The sequence below is a fragment of the Aotus nancymaae genome, unplaced genomic scaffold (assembly GCF_030222135.1).
Source record: "Aotus nancymaae isolate 86718 unplaced genomic scaffold, 86718_ANA_hifiasm-v0.15.2.pri h1tg000040l, whole genome shotgun sequence".
NCBI classification, from domain to species: Eukaryota; Metazoa; Chordata; class Mammalia; order Primates; family Aotidae; genus Aotus; species Aotus nancymaae.
In genome coordinates, this window is record NW_026988454.1 from 122930702 (window position 1) to 122946457 (window position 15756).

The 15756-nt window shown below is 46.3% G+C and overlaps 1 protein-coding gene across 2 annotated transcripts in view; it reads right to left on the reverse strand.

Annotated features, from left to right (window-relative positions):
• Window positions 1-5535: 5535 nt before the first annotated feature.
• Window positions 5536-15756, reverse strand: part of GLP1R (glucagon like peptide 1 receptor) — a 41690-nt gene continuing 31469 nt past the window's right edge. Inside the window, exons 12-13 of one of the 2 annotated variants that reach the window (XR_001109274.3) lie at window positions 10659-10882; window positions 10506-10560 (exon numbers count right to left, since the gene is read on the reverse strand). Coding sequence is in view for 1 of the 2 variants with exons in the window: in XM_012464349.3 (XP_012319772.2) it covers window positions 10715-10882 (168 nt within the window). In the remaining variant the exon portion in view is untranslated. Of the gene's footprint in view, window positions 10883-15756 lie in introns of both variants that reach the window. The other variant, XM_012464349.3, reaches the window with a different exon arrangement.

The following is a 15756-nucleotide window of genomic DNA, read 5'->3' on the forward strand; positions in this document are numbered from 1 at the left end:
GTGTGTGTCTGTATTTCTTTCAATAATCTGGAAAGTTTAAATTTCTGTTTCTAGTTTATATTTGTAATTTTATAGTAGTTACTTAAAAATTGATATTTTTAGGCAGCATTTATTAATGTCCTGGAAAGAATTAATGTCATACATTTATATTTCCACCTTCTTCCTACTTTTCTCCATCCTTCAACCCCCCAATTCTACTGATTTATTGACTAATTGATTGATTTGTATCTTTATAATTACAACCTACTACTCGATTTATCAGCCTTGAATGATATATTTTGACCTGATAGATAATGAAATCAACATACCAACACTGCCTTTTATGCCTCTTCCCTTCCTTCCCTCATTTTATTATACTATTTTGTGGAGGTTTATAACTTTATATTCTGTTCTTTAGCCCTATCTCTGCATTTGTTTTAGTCTTAGTTCTATCTATGATTGATTTTTTTTTCACTTAATGATTAACACTGAATATATTTTCATGTTATTCTCCTACAGTATTGATTTTGACAGCTGCATAATATTTCTATATGGATAAATGTACCACCCTTTATTTAGCCAGTCCTTTATTATTAAACATTTCAGTTGTATTCAGTTGTCACTAGTATGAATAGTACAAACCAGGCTAACCTCTTTGAAATTTAAATATAATATAAATATAAAAATATAATTTAAAATATCACATTTGTATCAAAATAACTTGTAGCATATAATTATTATTTATGAATGTTCATTTTATAATTTTGTTAAATCTTATTTGTTTAGGCTTATTGTGGATATGTCCCTGGAACCCTCTCAGATGTGTACATCCCTGTCACATGGAAAAAAAGGCTGAAAACCCTGGGGACCAGAAATAAAGCAGAGGTCAGATGGGTACCCTAGAATGACGCAATGAAAAGAAACCTTTGGACCCCAATTTGTAAATAATATTTGCAGTCTTAATCCCTTGGGGATGTGTTTGTTGTTTGGTAGGTAGGTGCTTGTTTAGGTGGTTTTATACTACCAGGCCCAAAGTGCTCTGGCCCCTGCCTCTCTTTCCAGGTTACATTCATCTCCTTGATGTTCATCTTACATTGTGGTTTGGCAGACTTTCTGTAAAGGCCCAGTTGGTAAATAGGCTTCGTTGACCAAACTGTCTCTGTTGCAATTACTCAACTCAAAAGCACCCATAGACATATAACTGAATGTGCCAATAAAACTTTTATTTGTAAAACCAGGTGGTGAACCATCGTTTACTGATCTAATACACTAAAGATGCTTCTTTCTGCTTTAGGGTTTTGACTGTTGCCTTTTCTGGGAACTCAGTCCCCTAGATGATCCTAGGACCAGCTCCCTTACTCTTTTCAGGTTTCTCAGATGTCATTTCATTAGAGAGGTCTTCCCTGACCATCCAGCCTAAAATACCACTCTTCCCCATATCCCCGTATCCTTTACTGCCTTTCCCTCTTGGTAAATATTTCATTTATTCCTTCACTAATTATATTGATCTTATTTTCATAACTCTTAGAGAAAAGCATATGTGTTTACAGGCAGAGAATTCTTTATACACATGGCAGTTCATTTACAGTGGACCATCTCTAGGGACAGAAATAGCTTTGTTGTGTAGAGCTTGTTTTAATCATTTTTCTTCTAATGACTTTTCCTCTGAGATTTAGACTGAGTTCAGCAGTGCCAAACATTTTGTAAAATGGCACCGGGTGATATGAAACAATTGCTTTGTTCCAGATGCACATCAATTAAAAAAAAAATGTCTTTGGCTCTTTTGGCTCTGCTCATGGATTATATCAGGTTCTGCCCCATATATAATTTTCAAAAAACTATTCAAGCAAAGAGGAGCATTTCCTAGACAATTTGCATTTTCCCCAGAATCCTCATGGCCTAATGAAAGGCTGGGCAATGCAGGGTGAGTAGAGGCCCTGGAAGAGATGTTTCCTGAAGAAACATTATCATTTAGGAAATTCATGTTAGGATATGATGGCTTTGGAGGATTCAACCCCAAGGAAGAGAGAGAAGTCAGATTCTGAAGTTCACATAAGGTTTCCATGATCTTGCTGCTGTAGCCTTTGGAAATCTACATCAATGCATCATTTTTAATGCAGCCGAAGAAAGCTGTTCTTCATGTGGGTGACCAATGCAGAGGATGCGGGAGCCCCACACTTTATTACGGAGATGACTCCAGCTTGGGAGTACGATTGGGGTTTGGGTGGCTTGGCATGCTCCCAGGAGATCTGCACCATGGATACAGAATGTCTCAAGAGCTGTTGCATTTCTCATGTAAGAAGTGACAGCAAGACTAACTCAGTCATAGTGCTTGAGAGGTAAGGGACCCCTCCTGCCAGAAAAGGTCTGTATTTGAGAAGCGGGTGGTGTTCAAGGCTAGGAGAGTGAGTGAGAGCACTGCCATTACAGTAGATTCTGAGACCCCATGGGTGTAGCATTTTTGTTCTGGACTTGTGGCACCACCATGCCTTGTTTGGCAGGCTTCATGATCTGAAGTTGTTTTTGTAAATACTTTATGTAATCGGGATATTATAGATGTTTTTCTTGATAGCTGAGAATATTTCAACACAGTGTAATTCTTAATGTAACATGGTTCTTTAATATGAGTGTACATGAGAAATCTTCTCATCTGTATTTTTTTTTAAACAGAGTCTGTTTCTGTCACCAGTCTGGAGTGCAGTGGCATGATCTCGGCTCACTGAAACCTCCGCCTCCAGGTTCAAGTGATTCTCCTGCCTCAGCCTCCCGGGTAGCTGGGACTACAGGTGTGCACCACCATGCCCAGCTAATTTTTGTAGTTTTAGTAGAGACGGGGTTTCACCATGTTGGCCAGGATGGTCTCAATCTCTTGACCTTATGGTCCCCCTGCCTCGGCCTCCCAAAGTGCTGGGATTGCAGGCATGAGCCACCGTGCCCGGTCTTCATCTGTATTTTTAACTGTACCTTTCCAAAGGATGTCATTGGAAGGACATTGATTTAACTTAACTAGGGGGAAATGTCTTTGCTTTGGTGTGTGTCTCTAGTTTGGGTTCTCTAGTCTCCACTTTTAACACCAGGATTTGAAAGATGAAAGAGCTTGAGGGTGGTTTTATTGTCAAGTAGCATCTAATTGATGAGTACCAATGGGGTTTATTAAAGCTGTAAATTCAATTTCCTAGGGATTTTGAAGGTTCAGAAGGGTTCTGGAGGGCAAAAATGTGGTGGTAAAACACCTGTTTTTTACCAGGTATTATGTAACAGACATAATGGTTACAAATTGTCAAAGATTGGAGCTAAAGTATAAAGTAACCATGGCCTTTTTGTTGTCACTATTTAATTTGTGTAGTTGCCAAGAGTGTTTTTAATGCCACCTTAGGTCATCGGCATTAAAAAGTTTTGCATAAATATAATTTACTTCCTCAAGTCCATGCTCTTTCTCTCTAAAGATTTGGAAAGTTAAAAAAGCCTGCCAATAGCCTCTGGGTGTTACCAGCCTGCATTAGCTCTAAGGCAATCCATCTCTTGGGACTGCCCAGTGTTTGTGATTCTCAGCTATTGATTTTGTTTGTAGTTGGAGGTTGTACCACAAATAAATTCTAAGGTCTATCGGTCCTACATGATGGGGAGACATAGTAATTCATTCTCACAATTGTGCCCCGTGTCAGTGCAAAAAAAATAAAAATCTTGTTGGATTCACTCTAAGCCATGGGTCTTTTTCTCTTTCCAGAATCATTGTGTTAGTTAAAATGACCTTCTGTACAAAAGAAAATACTCTATCACTGCTTAGGATTAGAGAACACTACAGGGAAAGAGCTCAGATTTATGGAAGACGGAGTTTATAATGTTGGCTGGAGATAGGGTTCCTAACCTAGTTCCTTGTCTTTTACCACTTGTAATTCTCATTCTTTTTTCCTCCTCTGCAATTTTCTCCTCCCTTTTACTACAGCCCTTTTTCACATTTAAATAGTGTGCTATTTTTCTTTTTTCTTTATCTACTTATGTCCTGGCCTCTTCATCTTCTCTTCCTCACCTTCCCTTCCCACCTTGGGGACACTCAGTTCTACTCCTTCCTTGTTGCCACACAATATTGGATCTCTGTTCCCATCTTCTCCAACCATCTGGCTACATTTGTCATCTAGTCCAGCTTGTGCTGCTGGTTTCCAGCCTCCCTCTCTGCCCCACCAGCTATTTCTCTACTTCTGATCAGGAAGACCTCACTGTTTTCAGTCTTTCTCTTTGTGTGTGGGAGGGTGGGTAGGGAAGGAAGGAGAAAGGGAGAAAGGAAGGACAGAGGAAGAGACAGACAGAGATTGAAAGAGACTGAAGTGTCATATGTTTATGGCACAGGATTTTGAGAGGATAGTGAGGGAAGGAGATAGGAATTCCCAAAACTTGAAAATGCTGATATGCAATGTCATGTGAGTGAGATCCTTCACAAATTCTGTGTGGAACTCAGTCCTCCCCATCTGGGGCTACAGTCACTGGAATATGACTTTATATTGCATGTGAACATGAATGAGTCTGGAGGCCAAGAATTCTCACTTGTCTTCCCAGTGGCTAGGCCCCAGAACAGCAGGGCAGCTCCCCAACCCTCTTTCTTTAGGCTGAGGTTAAGCCCTTATTAAGCCACAGTGCAACCTCAGAGAAAGAAGGTGCACTTCTACCTGATTTATATTATTTGTAATAGCTACCTAGAAATGTGGTGGCCCTTAATTGGTTTGGGTAGATGTTTTCCTGGAAGGTGGGGAGCGGATAAAAAGCCTGCTTTTTGGTCCTGCTAAGTAGAAGGGGTAGGACATAGAAAGGTAAGAGTATCAATAGGGGAGGAAATGAACTCAAAAGCAAGATTGATGCAGAGAAACAAATGCAAATATTCTACCTGCCGCTATCAGGAGCTGGCTGTAGGTGTAACTTGCTCTCAGAGTAAGAATTATTCTTATGTTTGAAAGGAACAATTACCACAGCTTGTCTAAAAAGCAGATTTGTTTAAGCTGTCAGGTAAGTACACTGACCTTCAAATAGGTGTACCTGAAATGGTGGGGGAATTAGGGAAATCTACAATTCTTCTGCCCTTCTATAAGGGTGAGTTGCAAATCTGGAGAGTGAGTGATTATTTAAATTGGAGAAAAGTTCATTTTTCTGAAGATGAATCTCTCAACAGCAGTTCCACTGAAATTCTGTGGCTGCTTTGCAAACAAAGTTTATGCTTTTATGACTTTTTTTAAAAAAATGGATTTAATGGACTGAGTTCATTTAGACAGGAGAGATCAAATGAATGAGCAGAATTAAAATACACATCCATTTGGCCGTCAGTTATTGTTTAAGCCACTCGACCACCCAACTTCTCTAATTAAATGACATTGCAGTCCCCGCATAAAGGATGTGATGGATAAATTAGTACTTGGTAAGTGCTCTGAAGATGAAAATCACGGTGTGAGTAATGAGCAGGGTTTTTTTTCCTTGGGCTGGAAATGGCATCTTTTGTGTTTACCCACTGCACCGTGAGTCACCTGGATTGACATTGCAGAAAACTTCCTCTCACAAAGGAGCAAGAGAGACAGTAGAGACAGAGTTTTATTTGACTTAAAAGGCAAATTAGGAAAGAGCTTGCATCCATTCACAGCTACACAATGAATTACACACGTTCGGTACCTATAGAAGCTGGTCATATTTTACAGGAATTTATACATTAAGACATTGCATGGAAATGATCTTGTTTAAACATTCATAAAGAGCAAACATCCCCCAAGAGCACTGAAAAGAGAAATCTAGCTTTGTCCCTCCTGAGAGCTTGGCTTACCTCTCTGTTGGTGCATTTAAAGGTCTGCATCAAATCCCTGCGGAACTGATGGGATGCTTGAGTTTGTATGCTTTGAGGATGTGATGATTATTTTAGTGGGAGGAGCTTAGAACTGCAGGTTTGGAGGTAAAGTGTGAACTGTTTGGCAAGATCAAGCACTGGCTATCTGGGGTGAATTTTGCCCTTTCCTCAATGCCCCCATTGGCTCCCCTGCAAAGAACTCAACTTTTTATACGTTCCAAACTGTGGTGAGACCTCTTTTCTTACCACATCTAAACATTCTCATTTAGATATGTTTTTCTTGTCCTGAATTGCTTTGACACAGCAATAATTAGTCATGCTACATTGTCTAAGCTGACTAATTACTGATAGTTTGGCAGGCCCCATCAGAAAGGTTGCATCACCCAATGTAAGTTAGGATCCAAGCTGATGGCTGCCACGCTCCTCATTGCACCCGAACGTAGAATGAGGTACATCCTTTTCAGCCCTAACAGCACCACACTCTCAGCTGTACCCCCAAATTGGTCACAGCTGAAAGAACAGCATTCATAGTATGGCTAGCAAGGTCACCTCTTCCTGAGGCAGCAGTGGGGGAGGAGTAGTGCAGGGAAGGAAGTTGGATGCATCAGGGCAAAAAGGGAGCCAGTGCTAGATAAGGTCCTGGAAAACAGGCTAAAATGGCCAAAGAAGAGAGAAAACTCTCCCTGCTGAGAGATTCAGATATATAAGCAAAGTCCAAGAGGCTTGGGGAATTATCGGAAAACAATTATGCTTATCTGCTTCCTGCCAGTCTGTAGTCATTGACAGAGTAGAAGTAATTATGGATACTGCAGACACACTGTGGCACTAAGTAAAGTGTTCAAAATTATACTGCTCAATAACGCTTCCTTGTCTCAGCCCTCCGTAGAGCCAGAGAGTTGGTATGGGCCAGCAGGTAACAGTGTAGGGGCATGGTAATGAGGTTGGCAGAAGTTTCTCACTTGGGCTATTTTCTTTCCCAGGGGAACTCACTCCAGCCACAAAAAGGGGGGGAAATATTAGAGTTGATCCTAATTTGGTTTCTGCTGAATGTTTAGCACGTCATTCACACAGGTAGGTGTATTAGCAGAGTAAGCCTCTGTATTTTATTGAAGAATTTTTATAGTTTACCTCATAGGAGCCAAAGCAGGGTCAGCACTGTAGATTAGAATCAATTCAACACAGGAAAAATAAACCTTTGGAATAGATTTTGCCTTCCCTGAGCACGTTGCAGGCATTAGCAAATAATGGGAGCCCTGTCTGTGCATGGAGAGGAAGCATCTACCACTTAGACTCCCAGCCTGGGGTGTGTGGTCCTGTGACCTGCACAGTGGGTGTGATGATTCTGGAGTCATCATCTCCTAACTTTATGCTGCAATGCACAGAAGAAACATGCACACACACACACACACACACACACACACACACACCAGCACACAATATTATTTCCTTGCAGAAGAAAGAAATGGGAGGGAATGAGGAGGGGAGGTCTCCTGTCTGTGAGCTGCTGGATAGAACACAGCCAACCCTGATAGGAGTGGCCAAGACCTTCAGAGCATGGATGGGAGTTGACTCTATTTTCCCTTCGTGGTGCTGTGCCATCTTTGCTAGGCTACAGTTGCCATTTGCTAGCTGTCTCCAAATTCAGAGAGTTCCAAAGAGGTAAAGGGGAGGTTCAAGACCTTTCAGGTTCTTTCAGTACACTCTGTGTGACTATCAGTACAACTTTTCAAACACACACAGAGGCATCAGAAAAGCCAATCCATTAAAAGAGTGCTGGAATTGCTATCCAAAATCGTTCAGGTGCTGTTTCTATGCATATGTGTGCCCTGATGCATTTCATTTCTTAAGTTTAAGACAATGATGAATGAGGTACCAGAGTAAAAATAGGAAAGTACATCCTTCCCCTCCTCTCACCAGTATAAATTATAAAGGACATGACACTTTCACCATCTGATGCGTCTACCTTTGCTACTGTATTTCCTCTTCAGTAGAAATTCCAGATAACACCACTGACTTTTACTTAGAATATCTTGAACAGCTATTTATAGTTTTCACCTATCCTTCCCAGAGGCCTCACTAGATTGCGAGGCAAGGGCTTGTCTGGGTCCTGGCCCAGCTCAGCCACCCTCTAGTGTTGTGCCCTTGGGCAAGCCACCTCTGCAAGCTTCATTCCTCAATCCTGCAGATCTGGCCAGGGAGGATCACCAAGGTTTTTCTCTGCTCAGAGTCTCCCAGATCTCCAGTGATATGGTCTACAGCATGAGGCACACTGAGACCATCAAAAATCATCCCTGCAATCCAGAAAGTCATTTTAAAGGGAAAGCAACTTTGCAATGTAAGTGGTTTGTTTCAGTTCTGTGATTTAGCTGCTTGAAAGACTGAAATGGCAAAGACAAGTCGACAAAATACAAGCCCCAAACAAGTTTGAGGAAGCTGGCCAGAGTGCTGAAGTCAGCTGCTTTTCACAACAGCCATCAGACCTTGTGGCTGCAAAGCTCAAACAAAAGCAGCGCCTACACCCTGCTGGTCAGCAGTAGTACCCCAGGACAGAGGCAGCCGAGAGAGTTCTCAGCAAGCTCCAGGCGTATGGCGTTAGGCATCAGGCATGTAAACAGCTGCTGGAATTTCAGAGTACATTGCATTCGATAATTCCCAGACCTGTTGGAGCCATATTTAGTTTAGGAGAGCTTAGAAATAGTGCAGTGACATTCGAATGACTATTAATAGCTCCGTGGGGCTTGGAGCAAAGAAGAGATTTCTTCAGTTCAGTATCTGGTATGTATTCATGAAGGAAAAACTTCCACCATGTTAAAAGGCTTGGGTGTGGGGGTCTGACGAGCCTTCTCAAATCAGGAATCACCAGTTTCAGTTGGGAAGAGAACTCTACTTACAGTCTAAATCAAATGGTATGAGCTTCCCAGATGCCTAACCAGGCACTTTCTTCCCTACAATCCCTCTCCTCAGCAACTTATTTCACACATGTTATATCATTCTGTTTCTTTGTTCCCGTATAATGTAATAATGATTCTTAAAATCCTCAGTTTATCCAAAACTGAAACACTTGCACCAGAATTGTGCCCCACATCAAACCCACTGGTGCTCACCTTCGCAAAGAGACAGCAAATAAGGGGTGCCATTGGGAAGCCTGCCCTTGTTCTGGGGAAGCAGGAATGCGCCCCGGCCTATATTGTCTCAGTCAAGGCAGCCATTCACACAATTCCTTTCTTTAGCCTGAGGTTCAACTTCCCTATTAACATAGACATCACTTCACTGAAGCTGAAGTATAAGAAATTTTCTGCTTGATGTGCTTTATATCCTATTATTTTCCTTGCACATCACATGCCTCTCTGAGGGGCACAGGAGAATGTCTGTGGTAAGGTTTTGGGGAGGGTTCCCACCATTTAAAAGGGAGGGAGAGGCCAACTCATAAAGGACTCTGTCAGACCCCTCTTCTCTCCCCAGAGGTTCTGACTCCCAAGATCTCTCTCTTGCTCCAGAAACTTCCTTTGCAACTATGAACTCCTTGCCAGCCTCTCTAGGATGGCCGTCTGTCTGGGTATATGCAGTGCTGCTGTGTGTCACCATGGCTGGGGGCTTCCTCACCATGGCTGGATTGATAGGTTTTCCCATCCAGCCTTTCTGCTGTTCATTATTTGTGGGGGAGGCTGGCAGCAGGGCAAACCTTAATTAGCTCCAGTGTGAGCAGGTCAAATCAGTGACTACTGCACTCCCCCAAACAACATCACAACAAGCATGATTTCACTCATTTCCATTAGATGGGAGAAATCAGAATTGCCTGTTTGTTCACACAGTCTATTCACAGCAATAAAGAAAAGTGAATGAAGTATATACAAGCTCCCAAGGGGGGGAATTCCAAAGGCAGGGGGAGCCTGCCTCCATGGTGATGATGGGGACTATTGGCTTCCCTAGGAGAGTCTCTTCATGATCACATCCCCTCAAGTTAGAGAGGATATCCAAATTCTCACGGAAGAGACAGCATGTGGTCACAGATAGAAATTATTTCCAAGGAGAGCTGGAGGCAATGTCTCTCCTGGCCCTCTGGGCTCCTGGAAGTGGCAGATAATCTACACCCACAGTCTGGACATTCCTAACATGCCCCTAGATTAACCCCAGAGGATTCTTGAGCGTCTTTAAAACAGACTTGGGAGCTCATACCCTAGGGCTGGGCTCCCTGGTGGCAGGCCTGCCATGATTCTCTGGGCATGGCAGGGACAGGCACCAAAGCAATTCAAATACCTGGAGGAGAAGCGGGCATCTTCTCAATGCTCATTCTCACCACCACCTACAGCCATTTCCAGAAAAGGCTGCTGGCAGTGCTCCAAACAAAGCCCCCTTAAAAAGAAACTGGGCAGTGAGATGAGGGCACAAGCTGAGGGAAATAAGCAACCCAGACACACAAACAGCTTCCCTTTGAGAGAAGACAGGGGAGGGGGGTGCCTCCAAGTGATGCAAGCAGAGGAGGCTCCCGTCACTCCAGCTGTGTTGGGCTGAGGTTAGAAGATCCACTCCTCTTGCAAGCCCCAGTTTCGCTAATAAGCCATTGACCTTGAGTTTGAGTCTGGGGTTGATTTGCGGCTGTGTCTGGGGGAACCCCAAGGGCCTGTGGCTTCACGGGAAGAAATCCTCCTCATTTTCACAGTGCTCGTTTTTCCTCTCCGCTCGCCACTGTGATCAAATTAGGAGGCTGCTGCTTCTTGGAGAAAATGTGTCCACAGTCCCAGGAGGCACTGCCCATTTACCTGTCTGATGGGTTTGGGGAGGGAAAGCAGGATGTATGTGTGTGTGTGTGTGTGCGCGCGTCCCTTCCTTCCCCGGTCCCTGGGAGTGTCTCTCCCACCTGGAATGGCCACCCGGCCAGCAGCAAGGACCCCAGGGAGGGCAGGCGCTGGAGTCTCAGCTGCAGGAGATCTGACAGGTGGCTGCGTACACGCTGCTGCCCACCGTGGCCCCGCTGCTTAGGCTGCTGGTGGGACACTTGAGGGGCTTCATGCTGCTGTCCCTCTGGATGTGCAAGTGCTCCAGCCGCCAGCGCTCCCAGGTCTTCCGAAACTCCAGCTGGACCTTCCATAGGAAAAGGAGGGAAATGAAAGCCATCATGCAAACCGACTGCTCACAAAATGGTCCCACTATTACATTAGTGGGGAAGGGAAAAAAATCCACTGCATTATATTAAGAGACACAAGTCAAGGCCTTCGGGCGCCTAAATTAATATCCCAATAAAATTGTTGATCGTTGTCTCCTGTTTTCTGCATCTCCTCAGGAGAGAGATCAGGTTGATGACCTAATTGGTCTTTTCCATCTCTAAACGCTGTGATTCAGCTAAGTACCTTTTACAATCCATCACAGTATTATTTAACGGAAAAGAAAGAGAGGGAGGGTGAAATGCAGGGAGACAGGAGATGGGAAAGAGAAGAAAGACTGTAGATTGCACAATCCCAATTTCAGGTTGGATGATGGAGAAGGGGGACAGCAACCCCCAACCCTCCTGGAGTCTACAGCAGACCCTTCTATACTCCCTGAGGGCTTCCATCCAGGCCCCAGCATCTCACAGGGGAGGGGGCGGGGAAGGAAGGAAGGTGGCTGAGACGTGCAACAGCAGGGAGGAAAGGGCAGCCGATAAGAGCTTCTCAACTGATGCCACCCAGAGAGACTCTGCAATGACCATGAGGGTGCAGCTCAGGAGAGCTCAGTCAGTCAGGATCCCTGTTGTGCTGTGCTCTGGCTTCCCCATCAGGAAAAGCCTCTCAGGAGGGCTGATGCTTGGGGGCCAAATTGTTGGGGCAGAAAGAAACAAATCCAAGTAACACAGTGGAACCCCCATCCCTTGAGGGTTTGTGGCAATGCTATGGCTCCCTGTGGTGGCCAGTGATTCTGGTCCCTGGAGAGGCCTGCTGGAACCTGTGTAGCTAGTCCTAGGGGGTCTGGACTGCTCTTCTGGGTGATGTTCCCATAAATTTGCTTTCCAGAGCTTCTTTGAAGTGTCCGCCCTTCCCACACCAGAGTGTCTAGGGTCTGGGCCCTTCCCCTTAGGCCAAATCACCAAATCAGCTGCCAGCAGCTGTGGATAAGGGGCCAATCCCCCCCACCAGCCCCTGTGCAAACAACCCTCCTCTCCTCCTCCTCTGTCACCCATCCAGCTATGCCCAGCAAGACGCCTGGTATGGCTGCATGCCATCCCTTAAAAGAACTTTTTCTTCAGTGAGTAGAGCTGAGATGGCCCAGAGGCTGCCTGCCAGATGACGGCAGTATCCCATGCAGCGTCAGGAGCCCAAGCTTGGGTGGGGGAGGGAAGGAGGCTGAGCAGACACCACCTACGGCCACCCTGTTGTGTTGCCAGCACATGCTGACAGCCGGAGTGGGGGCCCTGAGTCCGGTGGTGGCCCCCATTTGTGCAGCTGCAGGGAGGCCAGTCTTGTTTCATAGCCCTTCCACTGGGGGGGGCATGGTAAACTGAGGCACACCCCCAGAAAACCATCTCAGAGACCAAAGAGGTTTCAGGGACACCTGCAGGACTTCTCAGAGTGCTGACAAACGATGTCTCCTTCTGCCCCCATCTCCCTCAGAACTTTTCCTGAACCTCTGCTGTGACCCCTGTAATCACAATTGTCCTTGAAAACCACCCTTTATTGGTCACTTACTGTATGCCCAGCATTTTCCATTGATGATCTTAGTTAACTTTCGCATCGACTCTGCAAAGTAGCTCCACATTTAAAGATGAGGAAACTGAGGCACAGAGTGTTTAAGTATTTCCCCAGGTCGCTCAGCCAGGATTTGAACCTAGATCTGGCCTGATTCCAAGGCCCGGCTCCTAACCCCTGGCCTCCTGCCTGAGTGGCTCCTGAGGTCCCGCTTGTCCCTTGTGCATCTCTTCCCCACTCAGCTGGGAGCACCTCAGGGGCTAGGGCCACATCTTCCTCATCTCAGTGTCCCTGAACCTAACACAGTGCCCAGCATAGAGCAGGTACTTAATACATGTGTTTTAAATGAGCCAAATGAATGAGAACATAAATAAATGAGCATCTCACATGGGGTTCCTTCTGTTCCACAGCTATGAAAGTGAACCAACCAAGACAACACTAGGGGAAAGCGTCACCCTGGAGGGTCCCTGTTCCTCAGAGAACTCTGCTGAGGGAGTGGTGGACACAAGTCAACAGTGTCCATTGCACCTGTGGTAGACAGAGTTTCCCGGTTTGTCCAGCACAATCACCATTTCCACCGCTGAAATCTGGAGGGGCAGGCCAGGGAGAAATGCCAGTTTTGTCTTTAAAAATCCTGAGCACCTGGCCTGGCACTTAGGCCAGCATACTTCCTCCTCCACCATTGGATTTTATCCTCATCCCTGCCCTCAACCCCTGCAGTGCAGCACAATCCTCCCCACCACCGTCTCCAGCGGGCATCATGCCAGGCTCAGGATTTGGGGTGAATTGGGAAGCTCATTCACCTTCATTTACACCTGGGGAGACATAGGCAAGGGAGGCAAAATGACTTGCCCCAGGTCACACAGCTCCGCGGTGGCAGGGCTGGGACCAGCACTCAGGGCTCTGAGTCACCTCACTGTGGCTCTCAGGCACAAGCTACAGCAAAACCACCTTCAGGCCTCCTCTCACTGTCCCCACTCCCTCCCGCCAGCAGCTGGTGCAGGCCTTGGCAGCCACACAGAACCAATATTCAAGCCATCTTTTCTCCTCAGGTCATAAGTACCTGGCATTGCCATGGCAACCCTGGGTCTGCAGAACAGCTCTTGTGGACAGAGGCCTCAGCCCCAGAGCCACGTGTATCTTTTGTGGCCCAGTGACAATGATATATCTGCGCTTGTGCCTGGAGCAGCCAGGGCATGAGGAGTCTCAGGGTGGGGTTAAAGGAACTGGTTGGTGCTCTGAAAGGACACAGGTTCTCCTGTTCTTGGAGCAGGGTCTCCGGGACCCCATGGCACAAGCCTGGAAGATCCATGGGGAGATGCTAGCTGGGACCTATAGCCAGGCCTGGTCAGAGAGATGCAACTCCGGTGATTCAGGGTCAAGTTCTTTGCAAAGAACTATTTCCTTACAAACATGTGTCTATCCCCTTACAAAGGTGGGCCAGCCATGGGTGGTGCATGAGGAGGGAGGTGATGAGATGACTGGGCTGGAGAGGATGGAATCTGGAGAGGTGGCTGAGCCAGGGGTCAGGGGAAGCTCTTTGTAATGGTGGCAGGGAAGCCAAGCTTAATGTGTCTGCTAGTAGGGCTATGGTGAGTGTATCAGAGGAGAGAGGAGGGGGAAATGGGGAAGTGGGGGGCTGAGGTGACAAGGTGGCAGCAGGGAGCCTGTCTTTCCCCACGGGCCTCTGCTCCTTATCCCTGCACAGGGATACATGCCACCCTGTCCCGTCCCCATCACTACTGGGCTGGAATGGAAAGCAGCAGACCTCAGGGCTGGGTAGCACATCATCCAGCTGGCTGAGAACATTCCTGGAGGGAAGGCCGCCCACAGAGCTTAGGTTTTTGCACTTCCTTGTTTGTGTCAGTTTTAAAGAAATTCAATGTGAGGATCTGGCAGCGGAGGAGAACCAGGGTTGCTGTGTCTTCCTGCCTTCTATGGGTCAAGGGCCTACTGGGTGAGGCCCTTCTCTCCTTCCCTACCCTACCCTCCAAACTGAGCCCACTGAGTCTTCTGAGATCTGCCCTGGGAGCAGCCAAAATCCCATTGCCTGGCCCTGCCTTCACCTCCCCAGCACTGGCTGCCCTGAGGCATTAAGTGGGATCTTGCCCCTACCACAGCCCACTAGATCTACCGCCTTCTAGCTATTGAATTAGGGCTACTCATTTCACTTTGCTGAGCCGTAATGTTCTTAGCTGTAAACTGGGGATACCATTCACAGCATTGGATGTAATGAGACACTTTGAGCACCTTATATGCAGTAAGCGCTTAAGAAACCTTGGTTTCCCTCCCTTTTAGAGATCTGAGGGCCACGCTTTCCACAGGAAGCCAGTTCAGCAGAGGCAGGAGGAAGCCTCAGGGACAGGGAACATTCCTCTCCCTTCCCTTTCACCCAGCCTCATTTTCTCTGCACAGCATCCTCTGAAATTCCCTAGGCCCCTGTCTCTGGGAATCACTGAATATTGATATCTAATAGCGATTGCTTACTGAGCATCTGGAGATGGTGGTGTGTGTTTCTTCATGCCAAGCAGCAGCTGTGAGGAGCTAGGATGGGCCTTCAGCATCCCACCTTGAAGGAGGGATCTGTTCTCGGTTCCCCTTTCCCACCTTTTTCAGACTTTCTTAATCCTCACAGGAATCTCAAAGGTAGGCATTATCACCCCCACTTTGTAGATGAGCAAACTAAGATTCAGAGTGGGCATGTAAAGTCACACAGCTCATTAAGTGATGGGGCCTAGATCAGACCAAATAAGACGCCAAAGCCCACACCCTTGCACACTTGCATCTTTTCTGCTACATCACATTGCTTCTTTGAGCCATCTCATAGCTCCCTGAAATACCCAGGTACCCACCCACTGCCCTCTCTGCATCCCCCACACCCATAGAAAAAGACAAGTCTATATTAATGTGCTGACTCCAAGATCACTGAGCTCTGGGATTCCAGCCTTAGTGACACAGAAGTCACACAAAGAGCCCCAGGTCTTTGAGGATCAGTGTCCCTGGGTCACCTGAGCCCCAGCCCCCCTAGTGCAAACCCTCACCTGGGCCTGAACGGAGTGACAGTCCTCTGTTTCCTCCCAGACTGTGGGGTGGACTCCTCCCTGCTGGCGGTTAATCCTGTTGTGGACACTTCCCCAGGGGCCCTGGTGCTGCCCCTACCATTATTATTTGTTTTCCCCTCTGGAAGGAATTTGGAGGAAGGGGGTGCTGTGGCATTTATGATACCCAGCCCAAAGATGAGTACCTTGGAGGAAGGAGCCTTTCCCAGCTGCCCACGAACACAGGCATGCCCTCCCC